Source organism: Miscanthus floridulus, chromosome 18, assembly GCF_019320115.1.
Source record: "Miscanthus floridulus cultivar M001 chromosome 18, ASM1932011v1, whole genome shotgun sequence".
NCBI classification, from domain to species: Eukaryota; Viridiplantae; Streptophyta; class Magnoliopsida; order Poales; family Poaceae; genus Miscanthus; species Miscanthus floridulus.
The window spans coordinates 16,828,511-16,843,129 of NC_089597.1; the positions used below are offsets into that span (position 1 = coordinate 16,828,511).

The following is a 14,619-nucleotide window of genomic DNA, read 5'->3' on the forward strand; positions in this document are numbered from 1 at the left end:
CTGAGCATTCTGATTGGGGTTCTTGTTTGGTGCCTAACCCTGTGGTTGATTAGCAGGGGCCTTCTGATAATTTTGATTAATCTGCCTAGGATATGGATATTCCCTGGAGAAATGACCAGTCCTTCCACAATTGTAGCATGGATAGTTGTGACCCTGGGATGTTGGAGCATTACCACCAGGAGCATTGGTTGACTGTGAACTCGGATATGTTATAGCAGGACAAACATTTGACTGTTGCCTGGCTTGGAACTGCGGCAGATGATAAGGAGGACGGTTATGATGTATTGGGTGATAAATCACCCTCTGCCTCTTCTGATTTCCCCCAAAAGATCCAGACGGCACACTCTTTTTCTTTTTGAGCTCCTTATGCTGCCGATACTTTGACTCTGAAGCAATTGCAATATTTACGGCCTCATGGTAAGTAACATTGGTGCAAGTGGTCATCATAGTCTGCAACTTGGTATTCAGGCCTCTCATAAACCACCTCTTCTTCTTGGCATCAGTATTGACATGTTTGGATGCATATTGGGATAGATGATTAAATCTTCCCACATACTGCATCACGGTTTGATCTCCTTGTTTCAAAGCAAGGAATTCATCTAGCTTCATAGCCATCACTCCTTCAGGGATATAATGGGCTCTGAAGGCTGTACGAAACTCAGCCCAAGTTATTGGAATGCCATCTGGTTGCATAGCCACTAAGTTTGCCCACCAAGCACTTGCTGCTCCTCTAAGTTGCTGGGCAGCAAACGTAGGTTTCTGATACTCCGTGCATGGAATAAGGTCAAATTTCTGCTCCATGGTTCAAAGCCAGTCATCAGCCTCCAATGGTTCATCTGCCTTGGTGAACACCAGGGGTCTTGTGTCTGTGAAATCAACATATGTAGCCTCCTATCGGTTATGGTGGCGTCCACGGTTTCTGTACATCTGATTCTGATTACTCTGAGCCATCTCATGAAGCAAACGAGAATTCTTAGCCATCACATTGACAAGTGCGGTTATAGCATCAGCTAAATTTGTTGGAACTAGTGGCGGATCTGAAATACCGTCCTCATCTTGTGAAGTTCCCAGAATAAACGAACCCCACGTACGACGCATCTGCTCATAACAAACCAAACTTTATTCACATGTCTTTATTGAATTGTACCAAAGCTTACTCTAGACACATTACATAGAGTTTACTAATGTACAAACAAACCCACGAGTACGAAAACAGAACTACATAACTTAACTAGAGCTACTATTATACAACTCTACTCTTTTCCTCAATTTCCTCAAACTTTAGGCTCGGTATCCATTCCGGAATTATTACCGCCTTCATCATCACTTTCATTGATCATTATTAATTCTTCAGGATCTTCTTCCTCTTCCTCTCTTGGTTCATCATCATCGGCAAGGATGACACCGGGGTCCATGATATCAGCTTGAGGCTCATGATTCGGATTTAGTAGATTGCTAAGCCTATGAACTTCCTCATATAGATATGTATTATGTTCTTCTAAATCTTCTACATAGAATTCTAGCTCATGAGTTCTAGCTCTAGCTACATTTTCCCTATGCCAAGCTTCATTTCTTCCTTCCACCATACGAACTAACATACTTTCGCAGTTCCTATGTGCGGTGGTGAGCTGCCTCAATTGACCCTGTAATTTTCCTATTTGTACAACATCCAAAGCCCTATCTCTAGTAGATTGTGCTAACTCCATAGAAACCCTCAGTATCTCTACCTGGGGATCAGGCCTAGTACTGCTACTGCTAGCACCATCATTTCTAGGGGCAAGTTGGTGACGAGGAACTCCTTTGGGTCCGGTGGACTTACGGGGCATCATCTTGGCATGAGCCATACTATAGGAAACCAATTTAATCCAAGTAAGACCATTTGATCAAAGTCTAAAGAGCAGCTATGATGGATTACATTACTCAAACTAGACTCACTACTCAACTCCAGACTAAGAGGTGAAGGAAGTAACGAGTGAATTATTCATGATGCATGCATCGTTCTTACGATCAAAAACATCAAAGTTTATAATGCACATAAACCACATTTATTTTTATATAGGGCATAATATGATTACTACTCCACCACACAAAACCTTTTTAATCAAATATGAAATGGTGAGAAAGAAACAAGATAAGTCAGAAGCAATTTGGACCAAATTATCAAGTTAAATTTAGTCATCCCAAATCATTTTGAAGTTTTTGTAAAACAATACAACAAAAACCTTGTAACGAGCGCTCCGATACCATTCTATGGCAGAACCTCCTAAGTTATAGGGCCCACATGCACCTATCACTGTCCGACGACCTTTGACATCTATGCATATGTTTCCATGAACTTAAAAAGACTGTCGGGTATCCTCGGGGAACCCTGAATCATCCACAATTTCCGAGCAGGATCACATTACAGAGTCATTGCAGTATTACAATATTTATTCAAATATCAAAACTAGAGTAAAAACAGCAGAAGTCTTACAGTAATATAGTTTACAAACTAGTTGTTTCAAACCTTACAAACTAAGTTCGATAATTATTACAAACCATAGTAGTAGTGGAGTGGCATAACTAACATATACTTAACACACAAATTAAGCATCCTGCCCAAGGATCACACATTTACTTCTCATCGTCAGAACGAATGATAGTCATGCAGCACGATCAAAAACAGATCTGCTTATGAGGCTCACCTGCAACAAGGGTCAACGAACCCTGAGTACAAAAGTACTCAACAAGACTTATACGAAATAATAACTGATAAACTCAGTAATATAGGCTCAGGGATTCAAGGTATAGCTATAACAATGATCAAAGTTCTTTTGCGTAAAAGCTCTTTTAATAAAATTCTTTATATAGAAGACTTCTTTAAGAATTATATACAAAACTGACATGATCCGCACTGAGATCATGAAACTTCATATTCAACACTTTCACAAGCCTTATTCAAGTTCCAGTTATTAATACTACGATGATGAACAGTGAGTTGAGTCTCCATAACCGAGGAGCAACGATGATTCAAACTGATTAAACCCAGTTGGGGATTCTAGACCACACGACATATGCAGGTCCCTGACCTACATATACCAACCTACCCTCGGATCCTCTAAAACAAGAACAGGTCTGCGCCACCCAAGAATACAGTACTCCACCATTCCAGCCCATGGCCACATGGGTACACACTATTCCCGCCATCTCTCCACTCCCAGTGCGTGAGTAGCCATTCTCGTAATAGAATTGCCAAGTTCAGGCTTACCGGAGTATATGGTTAGTACTACAAATTCTCACCTCATGCAATTCAACAATGGACATGCCTTAATCGACACAAGCGAAAAGAATCCGCTCACAAGGCCTCCATGTCTTGTGGCTCACACACACCAAGTCCGCCCGGTCTAGATTTATTACTCCACATTCCCATATCACATGCTATCATAATTAACCAATGTTCCATTTAAAACTTGCAGGTGGTAGGTAGTCACCCGACTTTCATCGTTCTATGCAAGCTAAGTAAAACTAGGCATATACGAGTTTAAAACTGGTAATATGGTAAATATGGAATAACAAGGGTGGTAATGCACCAATTAGGCTTTTACTCAACTCCTAATCACTTAATGCAGTAACGGAAAGCAAAAGCGAAATTAATTTGTAAAACACAAGGTAGGTTTGTATGCATCCGGGGCTTGCCTTCGTTGACGGAAAAATCCGGTTCCTGCAACGTTTCACAAGTATTTGATCCGACCTCAACAGACGGATTAACTTCCTCAATCACTTGATTAACTACCACGTGTTCACCTTCGTTCACTACACGTAATAACAATGCCATGTTTAACATGATGCGAAATACGAAACATGATGCTCGATGGTGGATACAAAATTAACAATTTGAATACAACTTTCCTTCGCGGTACAGTTGCAAGTCAAACAACTAAATCTTTTTCATAACACATACATCAATTGCCAAGGATCATCATCAACTAATGACCCAAGGGCATCACTCAATCCAAAAGTCCAAACAAAAACCTAAATCATTAAAGGTTACTATTCACTTTTATGAATTAATTATTTAATTCAAAATTATGAAATAAATCAACTTATTCTAATTGAGCTCAAAATTTTAGTACATGTTCATTACATGATAACTAAGTGGTAAACAAATTTCATAATTTTTGGATAAATAAATAAGCCTAGAAAAATCTTGGAAATCCATTTATTAATAAATTGAGCAATTTTTATCACATTCAAAAAGTACTGAAAAACATTATTTCATATTTTTCTTAAATACTTTACATCACATAGAAGTCTCACAAATATTTTCATAATTTTTGGAGCTCTAAATAAATCTACACAAAAATAACAAAAATAGACACTATTCATTTAAATCTGAAAATAGAAAAATCTATTTGAACGCTGAGTCACTGACACCCGGGTCCCACTTGTCATCTTCAACCTCCGACGTTGACCACGGCAGCGACGGCTCTGACCAGCGATTTCTCGCCGACGGTGAGACCAACGGCAACGGCCAACGTACCAAAATGATCACCAAGACTAGGCGCATCGATTGACGTCCCTAGCAGCACTGATTACGACCCTATACTAGCTCGTCGTCGGCCATGGCGGACGCGGTGGCACGGCAGCGCTACGCCAGCGACTACAGACCGGTAGAGCTCAAACAAGGGATTCAAGAAGCACCAGTGGCTCACCCCGAACATGTTGAAGCAAGGAGCGAGGTCGGAGAAGCAACGGAGAGGCGTGACGACGATCACGGTGATCACGGCGAAGCAAAACGTCGTCGGCGATGGTGTACCGGCGACTACAGTGGTCAAAATGAGCAACCAGCTATGGATTAAGTACTACATCATCGAGACAAAATAGAATCAGCCAAAACCAGGGACGGAGATGCACCATGGAGCTCTGGCCACGGCGAATCGCGCTCGGCGGAGGAGTTGCCGGCCGCGAGGAAGAAGGGCGTGCACCGCGAGTTTCCGGTGAAGACAAGCCACAAGAACTGGTTTGCTGGACGCACAAGGAACTAGCAGAGCTGGAACACGCTTTGCTACGATGGCGTGGGCGCTGGTTCGATGGCAAAAGCTCAACAAAGCTACGACGGCGGTGACTGGAAAACAGAGGAAAGGGGCGGGGGCAAACGGCGACGGCTCTGGTTATAAAGGATGGCCAGGAAGCTCAAGGAAGCGACGCAGGAGACGTTTCTGCGCCAGCACGAAGCCGAGGACATCCACGCACGCGTCTGGAAGCGAACCGAAGGTCGCCGGCGGTGTAGCTACGGCGGTGAACACTGTTCACAGTATTTACAAGTTTGCCATTCGCCAAAATTCACAAATTACTCCCAAATTTTCATAACAACTCAAAAATCTCTAAAAATAAAAGTTGTTCAAAATCAAAAGTTCTACAACTTTGCTTTTATAACCATCTCCTAATTCGGTCTAGATTTTGAAATGAACTTTTGAATTTGAATCAGGAAATTTAACGAATTACGCCTTTTTGATTTACTCAAAAATTTTCTAAACAACTTGAAAAACTCCAAAGATAAACTTTGCTTAACTTGTCAAGCATTACACTTTTGCTTTAAGGCTCAACCCCAAAATATACTTAGATTTTGAAATGGATTTTCAGGGTAGGGTTTAAATACTGAAAAGCGGGGTTTTCTCGAAAAATTCAAAACCCAGACAAACTTTGAACTTGAGTCAAACAATACAATTCAACATTCATTACACAATTGTAAACTTGTTTTAGTAAATGCACATCAAAGTTTTCACCAAATGCCAAATGCTTTGCAATGCATATGATGACATGTCAGATTTTAATATTTAAACACCCGAGGTGTTACAAACATGGCATGACTTGGTTACACTTTTTTCCTGTCCGTGTCGATTAAGGACCGGTCGTTGCAATGGACGCTAGGCAAGTCACAGATCTATTGTCCCGAGCACATACTTGGGTATGGGCGCAGGAAAGACTTGTTGCTCTCATGTCGCGGATCCGGCTCTTTCTAGACCGACTGATGGGAGGCGGAGATGGTGGAGGTCCTTGCACCACACTGAGTCCGGGACTCAAGAGTGGGGGCTTGGGGTCCAAGTTTGAACAGGGACCTAGACACCCGGGATAGGAGAGTGATGGTTTGGTTCTGCTTGTGCCTTGGGTACAAGCGAGGCATGTGTTTTCGGGGCACCTAGCTGGGCATATTGGTTCGTGAATTGTCGCCGAGTCAGTACGACTTGTCTTAACTCTAGCATCGTAGTAAGAACTGAAAGACGGAAGATGATGAAATGGAACTGATTGCTCAACTCTTGCTTGAAAGTAGAACTAATGCTTATATAGACTGGATATATAATAACTTAATGTGGCCAATAATAATAACCTAAATAAGGATTCACTATTAGTATTGCTTTCTGCTAAAATAAACCAGCAAACCATAAAGCTTCTCATATTCCTTGGAGTCAGGAAATTACTCCCACTAGTCGGATAAGTCTTGCGAGTACATTGTGTACTCAGGGTTTATTTACCCCTATTGCAGGTGATGCTTGAGAAGTACCTTTATGTGGAGGATTCTTTTGGTGGGCTCAGACGGATCCTCGTTCTTATCGCTAGATGTTTATCTTAAATTCCGCTGTTTATCATTTCCACACTCTGACATTTGGTATTGTAATAATGTACTTTTTAAGAAACTCTGATGTATGAAATAGACAAGTATTGTAACTTGTTCTCATTATTGGATCCTTGGGGAAAACGTGGATCTTTTGGGTCCTCTCTTGGGGTGTTTTCGACGGATACCGCCCGCTGTAGTGTACTTTCGGGGTGTTTAGTGTCTGGTGAAGACGAGCGCCTCCATAAGCATGTGATTTCGGGTGGTTCTGCCACATTTTCCACCAATCATGCTATGATAGAGCAAATTTTAGTGGAGCCTTCGCTTGATTTATCTTTGTCACAAGATGATTTGCTTGATGTTCCCTGTGATGAAGATGACTTGCATGATGATATTTACGTTATACCCATGCAATCATTGAAGAATGATCATGCTATATGTGTGCTGAAATTGAACACTTGTGCTAAAAATAGACTTGTTATTCATAATGCTAGTGAAGTTGATGGCTAAAATTATTGTCTTCTTTAAATACTTTGGGTTACATTGAATTTGATGTTCCGTGTAATCTTAGTTCTTTAGAGGAGAAACTTTATGCATATGCTGATTTGACATGGTTCTCTAGACATACATATCATATTTTTGGCAAATATAACAACCAAGGACAATATTTGATACAACGAGTTTACATTTATACAAATCTGAATTCTCCTTTTGTTGTGCAAAGTAATGATCAACTAGAGGACAGTAAAATCAACACTATTGTTATACCATATTTCTCTAGTTTTGCTTTTCGAACACAAGTGGAATCTAAAGAAAGGGAGCATATGTTTCTTGTTAGTACTAATCTTTTGCATGATAGTATTGGCAAAGATCATATATATTTTAATTGAGTAGACTACATGTCTATAGGACAAGACATGCTACAAATCTGGATATATGGTCATATTCTTTTTCACAACATTGTCCATTCCCATTATTTTGGAAACCTCGCTTATCCTCATATTGTGCAGGATCGACTTCAAGCAAAATCGACGCCGAGGATGGCTTTTCATCAAGAAAGGAAGGATGATGAGGACATGAGCTCCATACATACGACCACGCTTGGAGATAGAGGACGAGGAGATCAGTGAGGGTGTCCTAACTGAGAAGGAGGCCCGAAGCTCATCCGGTTCGAGTCACCAAGGTGGAGGCCCAAATCAAGTTCGAGCCCATCTTGGGTTCTAGGACCAGTCTATCATAAAATTGGTCACACGGTCACGTCCGGGCTCCATTTTTTATGATCCACATATGGTTGGGAAGCTAATTAGATAAGGAAGCCAATGCAAGTGGCCTCACGTCAAAAGCCCTTCGGAATCAACAGGAATCATCAAAACAAGTCAGCGTCCAGAATCTATCAGGGTGCCGCGACACCGTCTTTTGGTCCGTTGGGCCGTGTATCGTCTTAGAGCCCATTAGGGGGCACATCCAAGGGGGTGACATCCGAGACTCTATAATTAGCAGTCGTCGCTCTATTTAGGGTTTGGGTTTTGTTTAGTTCTTGATTTCCTCGTAAAACAAATATCGTTTTGCTGCAACTTTCCCTCCAAGGCCGCTTATCGTGAACTAGGGTCCCGGTCTTGATCTTGTTCGCCTGTGGCGATTAGTCCTTTCGAATAAAGACTTGAACTCCTCGTTATCATAAGCCTCATATTTATTTGCAATTTTGGACTGCGTTCATCCCGTTCTTGCTTGTGTTCTCGATTCACTTGCAGGAAAGCCTTCTCGGTGAGGTCAATCGCGTTCGCGTGGTTGATAACCAATGGAGCAGTGGTGTAACGGTTGTGAGGGTCCGAATCAGTCTTGGTTCGAAGCCTAGATCATGAACGTCGAGTCTCCACCAATCGACACTATCGTACCTATCGAAAGATCGGGCCTTGTCTACATCAAAGCGTATGTTATAAACATATGTGTCATGTGTTTCAGATGTTCCAGATGTATATTGCAAGTGTTTCATATGGATATTGCAAAAAAGTAGATCTGGATGTTGCATATGTTACAATAGCTATACACATATGTTGCAAGCGTATATTCAAAATATTTCATCTACTTCAGACGTATGTTGCAAATATTTTATTTGAATGTTGCATATGCTGCAAGCATATGTTCTAAATATTTCATCTGCTTCAGACGTATGTTGTAGGAAGTGCTTTCATGTTGCAATGAGTAGGCGAAGTCGGTCCCTGTGTGCACGATATAGATGTTGCAAAAGTAGATCTAGATGTTGCATATGTTGTAATGGCTATACACGTATGTTGCAAGTATCTATTCAGAATGTTTCATTTACTTCAAACATATGTTGCAAGTGCTTTTATCTGCATGTTGCATATGTTGCAGTGGCTATACACATACGTTGCAATTCTAAATGTTTCATCTGCTTCAAACGTATGTTACAGAAAGTGCTTTTCACGTTGTAAGTGTTTCGTGAGTAGGCGTAGGCGCGGGTGGTCGATGGTCTCATGTGTACATGTGTTTCATTTCCGTACAAGGCCCATAGTTGGATGTTGCAATGTTAGTTGGGCAACAAAATAAAATGTAATCTACATAACGTCTAATGAGAGAGGTCGATGACGCCATCCCCTCGCGGAGGTAGGAAAAGTGGAACATGTGACCGTTCGAGTGTTCTGGTGTCAGAATTAAAAAGAATAATTAACGGGACATGTAGGAAGATATTTTTTGTGGATACGAATAATTAACAGGACACGTACGAAAATAACTTTTGTGGATAGATGGAGCGTCTGCCGGATCCGATTTCTCTGGACATCCGGGCGGTAGTGGTGCCGTATTATTTATCAATCAAGTTTACATATCAGACGTGTAGTGCGCCTATGCAAGTACACGTATTTAATTTGGGCACGTATTATTCATCAAGCAAGTGCAGGTATTATTCATCAATCAAGTTAACACGTCACAAGTTAACATGTCATGTAATATATCATCAAGCAGCAAGCACTAGGCAAGTAGCAAGCTAGCAGACAGCAGCCCATGCTCACAGCGCACTGCAGGCAAGCAGCGGCAGGAAGGGATATGATGGGCCTTTTTTTTTAGCCCTTGGGCCTCACAGATATATTGTATGCTGGGCTTATCCCGTATTTTACAATCTGGGTATAATACAGATTAATACGGGCGGGATCAAGCCTTTTCCATTTCCGTCCCGCACCCGCCAACTCTCGACCCATGTCCGGTCCAGTTTTCGGATTTTTCTGAAAATACAGAAACGGACGGATTAAATATAGAAAATGGGACGGGTCAGGACGAGATATAACCTGTCCGTTTTCAATCTTAGCCATCAATTGATGCGGCTATGGCTCCATTTGTCGCTAGAAGCCATGAATTGATGTGGCGGTTGTGGCTCCATCTGACGCAACAAGCCGAAACCGTGGCAAGGGTTTGATGCGGTTGTAGCTCTATCTGTCTCTACAAGTCATGAATTGATGCGGTGGCTATGGCTCCATCTGCCGCTACAAGCCGAAGCCGTGATGAGTGGTTTCCATGTTGAATTCAAAAATGGCTCAACAAAGCAAAAGAAAGAAGAAAACCGCTCGCATACAGAGAAACAAGAAAGTCGCTTGCATATGGCAAGACCGGTAAGATTTTCTCTTGCGCAATTCCGACGAGTGTGGACCACCACTCATCACTCATTAGAATCTAGAAAAACAATATTTTTTTCCTTTTTTTGTCTTCAGCTGTGGCTCCATCTGCCGCTACAAAGCCATGAATTAATGCCTTTTTTTTGTCTTTGGTTGTGGCTCCATCTGCCGCTACAAGCCATGAATTGACGCTACGGTTGTGGCTACATTTGTTGCTACAAGCCATGAATTGCTGCGGTTGTGGCTCTATCTGTCGCTACAAGCCGAAGCCATTGCGAGGGGTTTTCAAGCTGAATTTGAAAATGGCTTAATAACACAGCAAAAGAAAGAAGAGTCACTCGCATATAGCAAGACTAGCAACCAACAAGATTTTTTGATGCGCAAGATGTGATTGAGGCTCCATCTGCCGCTACAAGCCGAAGTCCTGTGGCTCCATCTGCCGCAACAAGTCAAAGTCGTGTGGCTCCATCTGCAGCTACAAGCCAAAGCTGTGGCGAGGGGTTTCCATGCTGAATTCGAAAATAGCTTAATAACATAGCAAAAGAAACAAGAAAGTCGCTCACATATGGCAAGACCATCAAGATTTTCTTTTGTGCAAGATGCGATTGTGGCTCCATTTGCCGCTACAAGCCGAAATGGTGCGGCTCTATCCGCCGATACAAGCTAAAGCAGTGTGGCTATCTACTGCTACAAGCCACCGAAATAGTGTGGCTCAATCTGCCACTATAAGCCGCCGAAGCCGTGTGGCTCCATCTGCCACTACAAGCCGAAGCCATGTAGCTCCATTTGCCGCTATAAGCCAAAGCCGTGGCAAGGGGTTTCCATGTTAAATTAAAAAATGGCTTAACATAGCAAAAGAAATAAGAAAGTCACTCGCATATGGCAAAACCAACAAGATATTCTGTTGTGCAAGATGTGGCTGTGGCTCCTACCAGCCGAAGCCATGGCGAGGAGTTTCTAAGCTGAATACGAAAATAGTTTCACATAGCAAAAGAAACCAGAAAGTCACTCACATATGGCAAGACCAGCAAAATTTTCTGTTGCGTACCCATCAAAATCAGTTTGGGCAACGATATTACAGCGAGTGCGGACCACCACTCATCAGAATAATATAGAAAAACAGTATTTTTTTTTCTTTTTCCTTTTTTTTTTTGTTCCCACGACAAAATAACTAGTGTAGCTCTCGGGCAAACAAGACCATACTTTTATTGTGATCGTACAGACATTCTATCAAAAAGCAGCAGCGAACTAGTAGCTCCACAAGAAACATCCTCATCTTCTTTCTCCAGACTCTGGGAGGGCACTCGTGGTTTAGTAGGGCTCCACTGGTGCCCTGAACTTTGCTCCGGCGTAGACTGCGGCATCACCGAGCTCTTCCTCGATCCTGAGCAGCTGCAACCGCGAATGTTTGGTTCAGACTCGAGAGCCGTAAGCATAACCTGGTTGGGAAACGAAGAAGCAGGTGCGCACGCTTACCTGGTTGTATTTGGCCAGGCGCTCAGACCGGCAGGGAGCTCCTGTCTTGATTTGGCCCTGAATCGAAGTCATGGAAACCAGGTCAGTACCGAAGATGTTCAATTCGACAGTATCTTAAGTGTATGTTCGCCAGTTGACAGCGTACCGTAGCCAGGCCAACTGAGAGGTCAGCAATGAAGGTGTCCTCTGTCTCGCCACTGAACAAATAAAGAGAAGATAGAACAATTGAGCGGAACAGATCAAATAGGAACGCTAGTTAAAGTTTTCAAAAGCAAACAAAGAACTACAATGGCTACCTCCTGTGGCTTGCCATCACTCCCCATCCGGCACGCTTGGACATTCTAACAGCTTCGATACTCTCGGTCACAGAGCCGATTTGGTTCACCTGTCACCGTGTAGCGATGGAGTTAGTCAACAGCCACTTACAATACAGGTAATCGTTACCCAGGCAAAAAGATTAGCGATATGAAATAGCAATGATTCTACCTTCAAGAGAAGAGCATTGCATGTCTTCTCATTGATGGCCTTGGCAACCCTCTGTACAGCACAGGTCAAGCAGGTAATGTTTAGAACTGCATGTTGTGCATAGAACTAGGGGGGAATCAATTAATTAAAATGTTACTCACAGTGGGGTTAGTAACGAGAAGATCATCTCCTACAATCTGCACTTGCTGTCCAATCTCATCAGTGAGTTTGGCATAAGTGGTCCAGTCATCCTGGTCGAATGGATCTTCGATAGACACAATAGGGTACTCAGATACAAAGGACTTGTACAGATCTTTCAGGCTGTCACCTGAAATTTTGTTTGAACCATCGTTGTTCTGGCCAAGAAAGTGAGTACAGTTAATATAAAATAAAAGCTCATATAGCCCTATAGAATAAGGGGGTGTTCGGTTCCACGGACTAAATTTTAGTCCACGTCACATCGGACGTTCGGATGTTAATTAGGAGGATTAAACATGAGTTAATTACAAAACTAATTACACAGATGGAGACTAACTTACGAGACGAATTTATTAAGCCTAATTAACCCGTCATTAGCATATATTTACTGTAGCACTACATTGTCAAATCATGGACTAATTGGGCTTAAAAAATTCGTCTCGTAAATTAGTCGCAATCTGTGTAATTAGTTATTTTTTTAGTCTATATTTAATACTCCATGCATGTGTCCAAACATCCGATGGGACAGGAACTAAAATTCGGTCTAAGGAACCAAACAGGCCCTAACACATAAGGAATAGCTAAAGCTATAGGTAAATAAAACTATAAAAGCATAATAAGAAGTTGCAATTCTTACCTCCTCCTTGAAATTAAGATCATAAGTCTTGTCCTTCTCACTAAAGAATTCAGAAGCAGCAACATCCATTCCAATGACCACCTGCCACACAGATAAGTTGAATCAACTACACACACAAAGGTTTGTCTGTTTGTGAGCCAAGTAGAAAAGAAAGGACGTACCTTTCCGGTGTAGCCAGCCTTTTCTATAGCTGCCTTCAGTAGTTCAAGGCCTTCTTTGTTTTCCTGCATATATTGGTTGACATAGAAATTAGATTGTGAGATAAATGGATGTTGATGATTAATTTAAACATAGAAACAAATCATAGTGTTCCTATAGTGAGAGAACCATAGAGCAATAATTAGGCTAGCACCACTATCTTTGGATAAAACTTAAGTTGCCAATTTTTGAATTATGTCCTGATCATCTTAAATAATATGCTAGATAGCTTCAAAAAATATATAAAAGTAAGAATTGTTGTGCTTGCCTATGACAGCAGCAGAGAAAAACATATGGACATTACCTGAATGTTAGGTGCAAAACCACCTTCATCCCCAACATTTGTGGCATCTTGACCATACTTCTTCTTGATTATGCTCTGCATACAGAAGCATTTAGCATTCTGACTTCATATTCCTAGGGTCCACACTTGATACATCAATAGATGCATTAGTTGCTCACCTTCAGGTTGTGGTACACCTCAACTCCCATCTTCATGGCCTCCTTGAACGAGGAGGCACCAGTTGGGAGGATCATGAACTCCTGTACAACAGTTAAAATGATTAGAGAGTATAGTCGAAGCATGTAGTCAGAAAATCAGATTTCTCAAGGAATTACCTGCATGGCAAGCTTGTTTCCAGCATGTGATCCTCCATTAATCACATTAAAGGCAGGTACAGGGAGCACCAGAGTTTTGTTTCCAGCAAGACTTGCGATGTGCTGCAAATAAGTAAACTTTCAGGACACCTCTAAATTGTGCATACAACATAATAATAAATCGTAGTGGTAATGTTTGAAAGACCTGGTAAAGAGGAATCTTCTTCACCATAGCCCCAGCTTTGCACACAGCAAGTGAAACCGCAAGAATGGCATTTGCTCCAAGCTTTATAGATTGAACACAACATCAAAGTAAATCAATACAAGCAGTGCAAGATGGAAGTCAAGTTTAGAAACATAAGTTCCCCATGATACCTTCTGTTTGCACCAGCCCCATTCGTTGGAGGTTCCATCAAGCTGTTGGACCATGAAGTTGTCAATCTCAACCTGCTCAGTGGGGTCCTGAAACATAATTCACCACAGTAAGATAGCTATCATGTGTTTTGGGTATCACATCATAGAAAAGTAGCTTTAGAATTGAGATAAACCACATCAATGAAATCATGTAACTTTAGAACTGAGATACATACCTTTCCAACAATTGCTGGTCCAATAATGCTATTTACATTGCTCACAGCCTAGCAAAAGACAATACAACTTATTAGTCCAATGTGAAAAAAGAAAACAACCCATCAAAAACAGAATGGTTGCAATCACTCACACAGGTTAGCTGTGGATTCAAATTTTAAGCCAAAAGCTACACATTTTTCCTTTTTTTGTCTTCAGCTGTGGCTCCATCTGCCGCTACAAAGCCATGAATTAATGCCTTT

At 41.7% G+C, this 14,619-nt stretch overlaps 1 protein-coding gene across 1 annotated transcript; it reads right to left on the reverse strand.

The window, feature by feature from the left end:
- Positions 1 to 11,211: 11,211 nt before the first annotated feature.
- Positions 11,212 to 14,491, reverse strand: LOC136519708 (enolase 1-like). The gene is made up of 14 exons (XM_066513081.1): positions 14,380 to 14,491; positions 14,165 to 14,251; positions 13,995 to 14,075; positions 13,811 to 13,912; positions 13,655 to 13,735; positions 13,497 to 13,571; positions 13,156 to 13,218; positions 12,995 to 13,075; positions 12,321 to 12,515; positions 12,181 to 12,231; positions 11,991 to 12,079; positions 11,840 to 11,891; positions 11,695 to 11,751; positions 11,212 to 11,610 (listed from the first exon to the last, which is right to left on the reverse strand). The coding sequence occupies exons 2-14, from the start codon at positions 14,216 to 14,218 to the stop codon at positions 11,530 to 11,532; spliced, it is 1,062 nt and encodes a 353-aa protein (XP_066369178.1). The 5' UTR covers positions 14,219 to 14,251; positions 14,380 to 14,491; the 3' UTR covers positions 11,212 to 11,529.
- Positions 14,492 to 14,619: the final 128 nt, after the last annotated feature.